General features: G+C 39.2%; 1 protein-coding gene across 1 annotated transcript in view; it reads right to left on the bottom strand.

The window, feature by feature from the left end:
* Nucleotides 1-14,867, bottom strand: part of fras1 (Fraser extracellular matrix complex subunit 1) — a 263,378-nt gene that overhangs the window by 91,985 nt on the left and 156,526 nt on the right. The window contains exons 27-28 of the mRNA XM_055224440.1: nt 13,367-13,634; nt 11,522-11,606 (exon numbers count right to left, since the gene is read on the bottom strand). Coding sequence (XP_055080415.1) covers nt 11,522-11,606; nt 13,367-13,634 — 353 coding nt within the window. The remainder of the gene's footprint in view (nt 1-11,521; nt 11,607-13,366; nt 13,635-14,867) is intronic.

Genomic DNA, 14,867 nt, shown 5'->3' with positions numbered 1-14,867 from the left:
GTTAGGAAAGACAATCCTTCCTTGAACAGGAATTAGAGCCTCAGACATCACCTATCCCCTATCTATAACTCTATCTTCAGACCCAGTGCAAAACAAAGAAAATAAAGAGAACAATAGGGCTAGCCAGGATGCTAATAGGTGTGAAATCACTCATTAGTGGCTTAAATGACTATGCTAAGTAGGACTCAGGCACAGTGCACACTTAGGCTAGCACAATAGACCTAGCCTACAAACTGAAACTATAGATAATAGGTTTTGAGTTTCAGTGTAGTTAGCTCCTCCCTTCAGGTAGATATAAGGCAATGTTCACCAGTAATCTGACCAGAACTGAAGACGCAGCTTTGATGAGCAGTGAAACATCTTCATTCTTACAACTTTTTGTCCAGTTGACAGATTTTATTTTCCTTTTGTGATGGATGAGACCTGGACAACTGAGGGACACACATATCCATGGTAGTGTGTATATATTTTGATGGTTGATGTCCCTCTCTAAGATAAAGAAAGGAAGATAAACTCTAGAACTGAAAGTGATGCTATTTTCAAGAGAAATATCTAAAATAAAAAATGCACATATTTTGTTAGCAACTAGTTACAACCACATCATGAAAAATTCATATTTACAATAGACTTTATACCTCCGCCTATCTCAATTTAACACTGCAGCACCAATGGGGCTTTGCATTGGCAAGTATTGGAACAGTGCTTGCCAATGCAAGCACTGTTCCAATACAATATTTTTGAAGACATTTTCCCATTCAACAGATTTAACATTTTGCTATGGCAACAGTTCTAATTTTTCATCATTCTGAAAGCCATGGATACATTTGCATAACAAATTGAAATAATTATTGTTCAAATGTATTATCAAAATTATTTCATAATAATAATAATGATGCCTTACACTTGTAAAAGGGTTTACAGACGACAAAGCCTCTCAAAATGCTGCATTGTTGTCATTAATTCGATTAATTCAATCCACACTCGGTGATAGAAAGTTACTAATGTGGCCACAGCTGCCCTGGGACTGATAGAAGCGAGGCTGCCAATCACGCACACACCACCACTTTCATACTAAGCAAGGTGGATGGTGGTGCACATTCAGTATACTTATGTTATATTAACACATTCAGTATACTTATGTTATATTAACACATTCAGTATACTTATGTTATATTAACACATTATACTATACTATTATACTATATATACTTATAATGTTAAATGGCTTAACACACTCATACAATACTGTGCATCAAATAAAACCTGATGTAGCTTAGTGTTATGAAAAATATATGAAGCAACAGAGGTATTGCAAAATACAAATTATATTGTCAACATCGCAAGAGAAAACACTGTTATAAATATTGCATTGAGCCACTATTTGCTGAGGGTTGGTTAGCTCCCTGCCTTAGTGTATTTGGCTGTGTCACTGGATAAGACACCTGCAGGAATATATTGATGGTAGTGCAGAATGGGAGCCATGTCTCTGTCAGTCAGCCCCAGGGCAACAGGAATCTCTCACCTCAACCAGTGAATGAATAAGGCTAATAATGAAAAGGTGCAAGTTTTCTGCCACCTGCTTGTCTCCCTGAAGATGTATTGCTTTGCCAGGAATGTACCTCAGCATGGCATAGATATTAAAATAAATAAATAAATAAACAATACTAAGCAATAGACTCGATACCAATTCTGATACCACAATGATGATAATAATATGTGGCCTTATATCTGTATAATCCACCAGTCGTCCAGGCAGGCAGTGCAACTTTACTCTCAGTCATGTTGGACAGTGACCAGTTTGAGCCACTGTTGACCTCGTGCTTTCATTTGGTATGTAAATGTCAGTGTCACCCTGAAGTCACTGTTCCTCTCCTCAGATTATTAGTGGAATAAATTACAGGACCCCATTTCTTTCCTCATTTATTGAGGTTGTGACATTACCTTGTCCAATTTCAATTCAGATTCTGCCCGTGACTTTGAAAACATGCATTTTCCCAGAGTGACGCATTACTTTAACAATGTAAATCTATCTTGCGTCTTTACTGCCTTAAAAGTCCCATATTACACAGAACTGACTCTTGTGAGCTTGAAGCCACGTTAGACTGCCGTTACCTCCTCGCTATACCTGGAGCTGTCTTTTGTTTCATTCACACATGTTTGAGTAACCCTTTATTATTAGTCTGTTTACATCTCCAAAGCTCTAAATGTTCCGTTCCACCTTGTGATGTCATGAAGCCATAGTTTTCAAGTTAACAGCTACTTTTTACCTTTTGTTCAGGAGAAATTGGCAATTCCAGGGCTGAAATTATTCAAATTATTCTAGTGAAGGTGTATGGAGTTACAAAACACAGCACTTTCTGCACTTCCTGAGAGAAGAACTCACACGAAAATTGCAGGATTTGTGTGTTAAACATGAGTAAATGAAACAAAACAAAATTTCAGGTATGTTTGTGATGAGGAAACAACATTATAACTATATAACTATAACTATAACATTGTTCCCTCATCAAACCATACCTAGTGTTGTATTAAGCTTCATTCATGCTGGTTTCTGTAATCCTCTATTAAAAAAAAAAAAACTTCTTTGTCTCTGAGCAACAGAAAATATGCAGTTTTCCCAGGTTTTTTGTGTCATGTTCGTTCTTAGCTAAACTTTTTTTTTCTCTCTGCTTCTGAATTAACTACAGTATATTCAAGTATGGAAAGCACCCCAAGCTGGAAGATATTATCTGATTCTATACATATACACATTATTTTACATTCTAAAACGTGAGATGCAAAAGCAAGGAGTTTGCGAGCACGCTTGACGGCCCTGTACCCAATTTCTTCCCATGTATTTGAGCAAAATTTGTTATGCCTCAGTACATATATGACGTATAACCAGCTCTTTAGGTCAAAATAAGTCCTCTGTGTGCCATTTCCATCTAATTAGAAAGGATTTTATTGTCAGATAATCAGGATGTGCAGGTTAGCATCATGACAATTCTCTGCAGTGTTGCACAATTAGGATGCTTAGAATGAATAAGGAAAGACTTTTGACCACTGCAAACCGTTTAAAATGGACTAGCTCTGTTTTTCGCATTTTTTAGACAGCAAAAATAAGGCACAACACCTTTAAAGACCAATAACAATACAAAAACTGCATAATATTTGTCCTTTAAAAAGTGACAGCAGTTTCAAAGTAAGTTTTTATATTCTGAACCTGCGTCTGAGCTTGGGCCATTCTGGGTCATTGTATTGGCAGTTTTTCTTCCCCTACGTCCTGCTCTAACTCTTCCAATGTCAATGCATCAGTTTCCTTGCAGCCGTGTGGGATCGACTGACAACAAAAGAATAACAGACAAGACACAGCACTGAAGGCTCCGGGCCAGAGAAACGTCACCCGGATGGCTCTACTGCTGGTGGGGTCTACGATTTGGGGGACATTTGTTTGAGGAGATGGTAGGAGAAAGCACAAAGCAGTCCATCACGGAAAGAGAGAAAGAGCGTGAAGCTGGTCCAAATGTTCTGGCCTGGATTCAGAGGAGAGAGAGAGGGAAAGAGAGGACTCAAGTGACCTATGCTGAACAATAGAAAGGGAAAAGTATAGTGCTGAAGTTTTATTTTGGGTCATTTTGATTAACATTGTTTAAAGAAGACATATTATGCTTTTTCTGGTTTTCAATATTAACGCAACATGTATTTTTCCATTTTGATTGTGGTAAACTGCAAAATTGATCTAATACAGCTTAAAGGTCCTATGTTATGCAAAATTGACTCTATAAGTTATATTCTTGTTACCTCCTCATAAACATACCTGCAGTTTTGTCTTCTTTCTTTCACACATGTTTGAGTAACTCTTTATTATTAGTTTGTCTATATCTCAAACCTTGTGATGTTATGAAGTGGTAGTTTTCAAGTTAACAACTACCTTTTACATTTTGTTTAATATAAATTGGAAATCTGAAATTATTAAGAGAAGAATTCACCCTAAATATGCACAGTTTGTGTGTTAAACATGTGTGAATGAAACAAAACATGACCCCAGGTATGTTTGTGATGAGGAAACAACATTATAACTTTGATCAGAAAACTGCGTAACATGGGACCTTTAATAATAGAAGTACGAGTTCAGAGCATTGAGACGAGATAAAGAGTAGGTGAAAATAGACATTTTCTGAGTGCTAAAGCCTTGAATGCAAGACAATACAGGATTACTCAAACACGCATGGATCAATCAAAATACTATTTTAGGTAACATGGTTAAATAACACCTCAAAAAAGAGGACTTTGCATGACAAGTCTCCCATAAGGTTGGTTTAGTCCTATTATGTTCCTGTCTTTGCCATTGGTTCAGTACCTTGTCCAAGTCCCAATGTGAGGGTACTTTCTTATTTAGACATTGCTAGTCTCAGCCATATCCAAATTTAATAGAATTATGAATGAAACAAAACACAACTCCAGGTATGTTTGGATGAGGAAACAATATTGAAAGATGGCTGCTCAAAAAAACGCTCAAAACATTTAGTAAAATATAAAACCTTTAAAGGGTCCATATTCTGCTATTTCCTGATCTGTTAGTGTTGTTTCTTTGTGAAAAATCACTTTGTTTCATTCACACATGTATAACGCAATATTTATTAAACAGAAGGTAAAAAGTAGCTGTTAACATGAAAACTACCGCTTCATGACATCACAAGGTGGAGCAGAGAATTTTGAGCTTCGGAGATGTCGACATATTAATAATAACGGATTATTCAACCATGTGAATGAAACAATACACAATTCTGAGTATGTTTTTGATGAGCTAACAGGACTAAAAGCTCACAAGAGTAAATTTTGCATAATATGGCACCTTTAACGAAGAAATGTATTTTAATTTGATCCGTTATCATAGCACGGATTCATTTCCTACATGAGGCCAGTCTATGTAAAATCCTTCAGTTGAACAAGTAAAATGTGATCCTTCAGAGACACACTGGCATTTACTGAGGCCAAGGTTCAAGCTGGAGTTTAGAAAACAAACCAACAAGATCCCACAGGAGGCTTTAGTGTTTGAATACAAAATTCCTGTTAGTCAGTGGCAGAGAGCAGTCTTTTCTCAGGGCCACTGTGAGAATGCTCTGACACATCCAAAGTATCTCTCAAACACTTAGCTTTTGATTCCACACAAATCCACAAGTTTGACTTAGACATAACGGGGGGATAAGAGGAGCTAATGGTGATACGTGTTTATATGAAATGCATTTCTTAAAGGAGGGGGTATTAATTGCTAAAACATTACACGATTAGATCACCATGTTTATTGTTCTGAAAAAGCTACACACCGAAAACAACGTATTAACAGGTTTTAGGTTAATTTCACTTTCATTTTCGACGCTCTGAATCTCCCCTGAATCTTTGTTCTCCACACTAAGTAAATCCTCCTTCAGAGCACTATCACGACACAATCCCGCTAATACAACTACTGCACATCGCATCTAGCTTGCCAAGTTGTTGTATTAAGTTTTGTATCATGTTTTTGTATATTTATGGAGAATTGTCATGTGGGAGCGTGGATGACTTAGGCTTGTGGGCTGAGAGATCGCTATATTAGTGAAACATAAATGGATGACTTCTAAAACCTCTTCAGATTGTTTTTGAGGAGAGAATGTTATAATATGGTAGAACCTAAAAATAAGTGATTTTGAATAAAACCCTTAGTCATTTTATAGGTCCTTTATAATGTATTATCAAGGGTTTTAAAACTTTTGAACACCTTAAATTAACTTTGGTTCTGTATCGCCATAGACTAGTATATCAAATCACCTCATTTTAAAACATGCAACTTTTCGGTGGAAGGTCTGACACCTGCCACCTTTTTAGTAATAGTGCCTTGGATTTACGCCCAAAGTGCTTTACAGTGTATTATTCATCCACTCCACATTTGGTTGTGGTAAGCAACTACTGCAGTCACAGCTGTCCTGGGGTAGAGTGACAGAAGCAAGGCTGCCAATCTGCACCATCAGCCTCTCTGACCAACACCAACACACACCCCATTCATATTAGACAATGTGGGTGAAGTGTCTTGCCTCAGGACACAACAACAGTTTCCGCTACAGCCACTGTGGCACGTAATTCTAGTGATGGCCACATAATCTAAAGGATGTTATTGCTTCACTATGATGATTCAGATTGATATTACAGCGCTAACATCAATAACACATCAATATAACTTGATCTATCTGAAGAACTGTCATTTTGGAGCTACTCATTAAAGCCAAAGTCTCATCATGTCGCCCTAATGTCGCAGGGCTAGGCTCCAACCGCCAGCAGGAACCAGTGCAAGACAAATGAATATTTCCGTGCACATTCCCAGAGCCACACTTCGATTTTGGGATAAAGCATGTTGGAGAATTGGCTGCGGTGTTGCACAGTAAAGAGGTAGAGTTTGATGAATGTGGACCAGAGCCAGGCACCTCTCCGAATCCCTTTGTTCAGCTGGAGCGGAGCCAACGACAACAAACCACAAGGACAAAGCATCTTACAAAGAAAAAACTCTTGACAACTGGGCTATTTGAGTGTGACAACGCTGTTCTGGCAAAATGTTTACCTGGAGAACTCTGTGCTGGTTTAATCCTGTATATGACTGTGGCGTAATCATAGTTTATTTATGGTTGCTATAGTGTCGGTTTAGTTCTTGTTAAGTCCCAATTTAGTCCTGGTTTACTTCTCATTTAGTTCTGGCTATGTTCTCAGTTCAGATTTGGTCTTATTTGTTTTAGCTGTTTCTTTTTTTAATGTTTGCGTAGGTCTGTTATAGCCCCATAGATCAGTTTTGGTTTAGTCATGATGTAGTCCTAGTTTGATCCCAGTTCTAACGCAGGGTATGTAGCCTGGATTCTTGTTGGTTTAAAAAAATAAACTAGAATCACAACTGAACTACCGTCTTAACCAGTATATAGATGAGACATACACGTTTTGCCCATTCTCAGTATACGGACAGGCCATGCTTCCTGTGAAAGCTCAGAACCTCCAGAATTCACTCTCTGAGCTGCAAAGGCTGCACTAGCACTGATTCATGATTGGCTGTAGGTGCTGGGGTTTAGATGATTGCGAGTGATGATTCAGATCAGAGAGTCTTTTTAGGTTTTATCCATCTGGTTTTAGTCGTAGAAACCAAAATGAGAGATTCATGTGAGGCTCATTTGGTTTTCATGCCCAATGTTTTTGTAAATAAGAATAAATCAATGTTATAAGTGTTATCTGTAACTGCATGTTTGATTTGAACATTTTCACCTTGTATCTAGGAAGCAAAGGTACGATACATACCATCTTTAAGTTTAGTTCTGGATTTAGTCCAGTTTTTAAGTGGTCTACAAGTGTGAAGGTATCCTTAATCTAGCTCTGGTTTTATTCCTACTTTGGGAAGCAAGTTCCTAATAAGTGAATTTTTACTCTGGTTCAGATTCTGTTTTCTAACTTAAAACATTAAAGAGGGAGTATTATGTAAAGTAGATTTTTGGAGTTTTCTATCATATTCTCTCATCAAAAACATGCATAAAATGGTTTTAGATGCCATCCATGCATGTTTCTGTAATTTAGTGATCTCTCTTAGCTGTAAGATTGTATGCAATACTCAGCCCACCATCCATGCTCCCACTCAAAAATTTCCCAAAAATATACAAAAACATGATACAAAACTGTACCCAGCAACTTGACAAACCTGGTGCGATGTGCAGTAGTTTCATTAGTGGGATGCGTGTTGATTGTGTCGTGATAGTGCTCTGAAGGGGGAGCGACTTAGCACAGAGGGGAGACTCAGAGAACCAAAAACGAAAGTGAAATTTATATCAGCAAATTTGACATTTTGAATACAATAAAAGGTAACATGGTGATCTAAATATGTTATGTGTTAGCAGTTAATACCCCACAGAAGTAAAATACCACATCTAAAAAAAACACACTACTATATCCAAATAACCTTTAGAAAATAAAAAGCAGCTGCTATTCAGTATTCACCTCCAGTCCAGCTGAGCCTTAATTTGTACATGTTTAAACTCCACTGACCTGCGTGTCAGTGTGCTGAGTGTTTGTGTGTCTTGTCTCCCTCCTCAGTCTGGGCAGGTCCAGACGGGTTTATCGTGCCACATAAAGAAGTCATGTTAAGAAAAGCCTTTTGTTTTCCCTGGATTTGCCCCACAGAGAGACGTCCGCCTGTCTGACTCCCAGAATAACTCACTCTCCTTTAAACCTGAAACACCAGGCAGCAGACAGGACTGTGGTGTCGGTTTGTAGTCTGTGTATATGAGGGGCTAGCAACATCAGTGTGGGGTCATTCCAGGGTTATTATGAGGTATCGTAAGGTTGGCATCAATTTCAGTGTATTATGAGATTCAGATGAAAGCAGAGCAGTCAGATTCATACTCAACTTTCTATTAGTATAGAGTTATTTTAAAGTCATACCATACAAGTGAAAAGAAGTGGTTCAAATGAAAGTAGTTGGCTAATATTTTTTTCATTCATATTTAAATATACAGTATGCAACTTTTTGCCATAAAATAGACTAAAATGAAAGTATGTTTTTTTCCAATTTGGATGTGTTTATTCCACTGAAAAATATAGAAAAACATGCATCTTTACTTCTGTGTAATCCCTCAGTGTCCAGGTCTGATCCATAGCAAAAGAAAAATAAAATCTGTCAATTGCTTGCAGTATTTCTGCAAGGAACCTTCCTATTCGTTTTGGATTATGGGGATCTGCTGTACACGCAGACTTCAGCCTCTGCTTTAAAACCATTGGATCCACTATTTCACTCAGCCCTTCGTTTCATTACAGGTGATAGGTTTGTAACTCATCACTGTATTCTCTATAAAAAGTGGGTTGACCATCACTATCTGTTAGAAGAGAACAGAACTGTATGAAGTTTATCTATAAGGGACCACTTTAAAAACTGCCAGAATACCTCACCTGCTTGTTATTCATTGATACCGAAACGTTTAACACCAGATTACATGACTGCACATCTCTAAGGATGGGCTGCATCAGAGCTGAGGTGGGAAAGAGGCTTTTACCTGTTTTGCTTCACAAAAATGGAATACACTTCAAGGAAAAACAAAACTGGCCACGTTGGTGACACAGTTGCAATTTAATAATCTGATAACGAATGTTTATATACACAACTGCACTTGTTCTTGACATTTTATATGGACTTATTGGTTTTTGATAGTTTGATAGTTTTCAGGTTGTATTGTGTTTTAAACAGGGTGCCCATGAAGAAGAGAGCCCAAGTGCTCTCACAGGGTCCCCCTGTATAAATTAAGATATATAAATAAATAAATTGGACAAAACATGGTAGAAGTGAAGACGTTTCGCTGCTCATTCAAGCTGCTGCTTTAGTTTAGTTCACTTCTTCAGTGGTTTGAGAGGGGAGTTAAACAAGCAATTTTTGTTAGTAAAGACAATTGTTCCTTGAACAGGAATGGGGGCCTCAGACATCATCTATTCCCTACATAACTCTATCCTCAGACCCAAAGCAGAACAAAGAGAACAATAGGGCTAGCCAGAATGCTAATACATGTGAAACCACTCATTAATGACTTGAATGACTATGCTAAGTAGGACTCAGGCACAGTGCACACTTAGGGTAGCACAATAGACCCTAAATAGGGGTTTGAGTTTCAGTGTAGTTAGTTCCTCCCTTCAGGTAGATATAAGGCAGTGTCCACCAGTTGTCTGACCAGAACTGAAGACGTGGCTTGGATGAGCAGCAAAATGTTTTCACTCCTACAACGTTTTGTCCAGTTGACAGTTTATTTCTCTTTTGCTATGCGTCATTACTGTGAGCAGGCTTGCATCTCCACAAACTAGACTCTTATTTGGCCTCCTGCTCTTTTCAATGGAAATACTATGCCTTTGGATATAATATTCTACAGTATAGCATAAAACATATCTATCTTTATGGAGAATGTTCCAAAGTATGGTTTTAACTTTCTATTAACATGGAATCATTCTTGCCTTGCCTAGAAATGCTTATGTAAAGATCTTCTCATAACGTTTACTTTCGACTTTTTTCAAGCAATATTTCACCAGAAGGCAACTGAAGAGGTGTTTTGTAGTGTCAATTAAAAATGTATATATATATATTTCAAATGAAATACTCATTGGGCAGCTATCAATTTTCACTTATTTGCAATGGATGGATGTGTGACTACGCTGTGCCCTTTTGTCATTGCAGCTGTGAAAGAACCCCAGTGTTAGGGTTTATCGGCGTGTCCCATCTTTAATCCTGGGTCCATTATACAGAGAGGGCCCTGTCTTCAATCAACAATTATCCCATACCCCCTACGACAGAGCGCTGACGGAGCACTAAACTCTACTGCTGCAGACGCTAGTGCAACTCTGTGCCTCAATACCTGTGTACTTTGAGCAGCATTTAAAGAGGGCATATTGTGCTTTTGTCTGCTAACTATGCAAGGTATAATCTATGACACCTGGATCATTATGTTATTTTTGACAATATTAATCTAAAAAATGTAAATAGCATATCTGCTGATTTCCATACTGGAAAATTGCAGACCCAGTAGGAGCCATCGTGGATTTTTTTAAATTTTTGCTAAAATGCTTATACGACGCTGCAGTCCAACATGTATCACAGATTAAGAAAATACAATTGAAGAACAAAGTAGGTACAGAGAAGTGGGTGTGTACTTGTGGTGGTGAAAACAGTAGATAGGAGCAATGATGTCTTGAATACAGGATTACTCAAACGTGCATCAATCAATCTAAATATAACTTTGAGAAGGAAAATGAGAAGGAGAAACAACTATAACATGATTAAAAGCTCTGAAAAGTCATCCTAGAGGCAGGAGAAGACACAATTTTGTTGGTGGCATGGTCCCACTGATGGTACACAGTTTTTCTGGATGAATGGATAATGCACTCAATCTCGCTTTAGGTCAGTAGTTCTCAAACCCTCTGTTGTTCAAACCACGTTTTTCTCCTCCTGATTTAGCCCTAGCTTAGACCTGGTCTTATTTATACCTGGTGATACTCGGAAAGCCAAGTATTTTGCGGTAATTGGTGTGAAAATGTCCAGAACCACTGCAATCACTGCCCAGAGCCTGCCTGTCCAATCTCTATCGGTAACATATTCACACAGGTAAGCTAGGTGAAGTGTCTTGCCCACGGACACATCAAGTGTATGAATTGGTCAGAGCTGGGATTAAACCGCAACTGATTATAAGACCCATGCTTGTCTATTCAGCCGAGAGATGAAACAATAGAGCCGCACTAGTCGTGGGTTTGTTTCTCCACAGACTTGGCCTGGTAGCGTCACCTACTTGTGTCATTTTAGGCAAAGGAATGTCATCTCCATGGAGACAAACAGGTAACAGATCAGAAAAGGTTAAGCAGTGAATAATCGAGGTTAGGCAAACAGTACTTTTTATAATAAGTAATAAATAAAACAGTGTCTTGATTTCATGCAAAAAAATGGCAAAAAATGAATGTAATGAATCTTGTATTTAAAGCTTTAGTGTCGCGTGTTGTTGTTTGAGCTCACCTGCATGGACACGGCCTGGACTTGGACTTTCTCCGTGTCTGAAAAGAGCTGTGGATCTGCGGCTCGAACACCAAACTCTCCACTCCTACCAGGAACAAGAAATATGATTGAAAAAAGATCACATTTTTTCAGTTTTTTGAGCTGAAGAAGGACAAGTGTGTAATAATGATGAGAGTTACTTAATAGATTAAACTGGGATTTTTACACACAAACTTAAAACAGATTTCTCAACTAAGTTTTTTTTCCACTATAACTAGTCAAAAAGTGGTAATATAATTCATTAACTCATATGTGATTATTGTCAGTAGATAGAGCATTATGCAGCAAGATAAGAATAATAAGACAAAAATGATTGGGTTCAACATTTGTAGATTTGGATAATGTCTTTATCAACCTCAATATGTTACTTTTTATTGTTTTGAAAATTCCGAAAACAACTTATTAACATGTCTTATCATTTTCATTTTTGTCCTCTCTTCTTTTGCTCTCTGCCTTAAGTCACTCCCCCTTTATAATCTGCATGCATCTCGCTAATGAAACTACAGCACATTGCATCAGGTTTGTCAAGTTGCTGTGTACAGTTTTGTTTCATGCTTTTGCATATTAGAAGACAGCTCCAAAAATTCGATTTTGCATCATCCCCCCTCTTTAACATTCATCTTTCTCATGAACCAGTTACGCGCTTATCTGTTTGCCATGCCCTTCACCCCATATAATTGTACATTCAAAACAGCAGCGCTACACTTTTGCATTATAATCTTTTATAGTCTTTTTCCCATAGCCATAACTTCATAGACTTTTAAACTTTTCCCATTATAAAAACTGTCAGCAAGAGGGGGACGTGTCACTGTTAGGGAGCCTGAATAATTGCATCCTTTTACAGCATATTCCTATAAGACAAGTAATATCTGCTATCCAAAACAGTTGACTTTGCAACTAATTTCCAAAACGCACACATAATCTTCAAATTTAATCCTAATTCATCATCTAGATTAATTTTATTCTGGGGGACCGGGCAGTGAGACAGGTTGGTGGTTAATTTTGGGCTGTTCGCCACTTCACAGAGAGTCAGCAGTGAGTAATGAGCTTAATACGAGCGATGTGATTGGACGAAGCTTTGAGCGAGCGCCAAATTGAGCATCTGTGGAGAGGGGGAGTGCGCCGTTTAAAAGTAGGATAAAAAAAGCAGATATGGGAATTTGAGGTAATAGAGTTGTGATAGTTGTTGGATTGGCAAAGAGGGATGAAAAAAAAACATTGGACTTTTCTTTCCTTTGCTCTATTTAAAATGTGAAGCTAAAGATTCAGGCCATTTTATTCTGTTTAAATTGCTTTTTCAACTGCTTGGCCTTCATCGATAAAACGTATAATATACCTATATGGAAGCAGATTGTGTTCATTTGATATCACAGCATTCCAAAATCCATATACGTTCAAACTGAGGAGAGAGGCAGGTCAAAATTTTATTATGCAAAATCCACTTTACTACACTACAACTTCACAAACCGGATGCAGGAGTTTAATTAGCAAAGCGCATGCCAATTGTGTTGCGATAGCTCCCTGAATGAGGAGTGACTTAACGCCGGGCGCAAAGCAAGGGGAGACTCAGAGCATGAAAAATGAAGGTGAAACTTACAAAACATGTAAATATATTGTTTTTTGCGAATATAGCATTTTCAAAACAATAAAAGGTAACATCGTGATCTAAATATGTTATGTTATCTCATAAAAATGTAATACTCCCCTCTATAATATAATATACCCATACACAGCCACCCACATCACCACCTGTCGAGATCTAAGCACCAAGTCTATCTGTTCAAATCAACTTTTCATTGTTCCCACCTGGATTTGTCCTGTTGATGTTTGAACACGACTTGTCCTGCTCCGAGCTGTTCTGGGCTGAACCTGTCTCCTGGCTTCAGCTCTCTCTCCTCTCCCGTGCGTAGATACAGCTGTCCGTTTGAGGGGGCGGACTGCAGTTCAAAGTGCAGAAGGCGGGGAGCGCTGTCCTCGTCAGATATCCTCAGTAGAGATGGAGACAGAGGCACCGGCCCGCCCAGTGGAACCAGGACAGAGCCGTTCACATACAGCCTCGGAGGGAGCACGTTCACTGGGGAGGGAAAATTACATTAGATAAAGAGATTACTGCAGACAACTTTATAGAATTCCATATTATATTAGTTTTATTGGGTACTATTAAAAAAGACATTTAATGCTTTTTTTTCAATTTAATATTAAATTATAACAAACCATTTAAAATGATCTTCTTGTAAACAACAATATTGCGACATTTTTGATTCCTACATAAATGATCTAGAGTCTGATTTTTTGACTTTTTTGTAAATACAGGGCTGTGGACCTATCCCTCCCTGAACCCCCACCTTAATGTGATGGAGGGGTTTGAGCACCCGAATGATCCTGGGAGCTATGTTGTCGGGGGCTTCAGGCCCCTGGTAGGGGCACTCCTTGAGAGGGGCTGGACTCCGGGGGAAGCAGTGGCAAGCTGATGTGGGCTTGCTCACTGCCCCACAGCTCAGCCGCCACGTGTTGGAGTTCACCACGTTGAACAAGAGGGTCGCGTCCCTGCACTTTCGGGTCGGGGACAGGTCTCTCACTGTTGTGTCGGCCTACAGCCGAACAGCAGTGCAGAGTACCTGGCCTTCTTGGAGTCCCTGGGAGGGGTACTAGACAGTGCACCGACCGGGGACTCCGAGGACTCTATTCTCCTGGGGGACTTCAGTGCCCATGTAGGTAACAACAGTGACACCTGGAGTGATCTGAACCCGAGCAGTGTTTTGTTAATGGTGCTAGTCACAGTTTGTCCATAACAAACACCATGTTTGAGCACAAGGGTGCACATGGCACCAGGATACCCTAGGTCGGAGGTCAATGATCGACTTGGGGTTGGGAGGAGTTCAGAGAGGCCATGGAGGAGAACTATCGGACAGCCTCAAAGATATTCTGGCAAACCATCTGACACCTCAGGAGGGGGCGCAGTGCTTTACCAACCAGCTCCGGGGGTGGATGAGATCAGTCTCGGGTACCTCAAGTCTCTGGATGTTGTGGGGCTGTCTTGGCTGACAGGTCTCTACAACATCGTGTGGCAGTCAGGAACAGTACCACTGGACTGGTGGACCGGGGTGGTGGTCCCTCTATATAAGAAGAGGGAAACCGGAGGGTGTGTTCCAATTATCGGGAAATCACACTCCACAGTCTTCCCGGTAAGGTCTCTTCCAGGGTACTGGAGAGGAGAATCCAACCGATAGTCAAATCTCGGATTCAGGAGGAGCAGTGTGGTTTTCTTCCTGGTTGTGGAACACTGGACCAGCTCTATACTCTCCAT

Source organism: Periophthalmus magnuspinnatus, chromosome 9 (assembly GCF_009829125.3).
Source record: "Periophthalmus magnuspinnatus isolate fPerMag1 chromosome 9, fPerMag1.2.pri, whole genome shotgun sequence".
Lineage (NCBI taxonomy): Eukaryota > Metazoa > Chordata > Actinopteri > Gobiiformes > Gobiidae > Periophthalmus > Periophthalmus magnuspinnatus.
The sequence above is the reverse complement of the archived record's forward strand: the minus strand, read 5'-3'. Positions and strand labels throughout refer to the sequence as shown.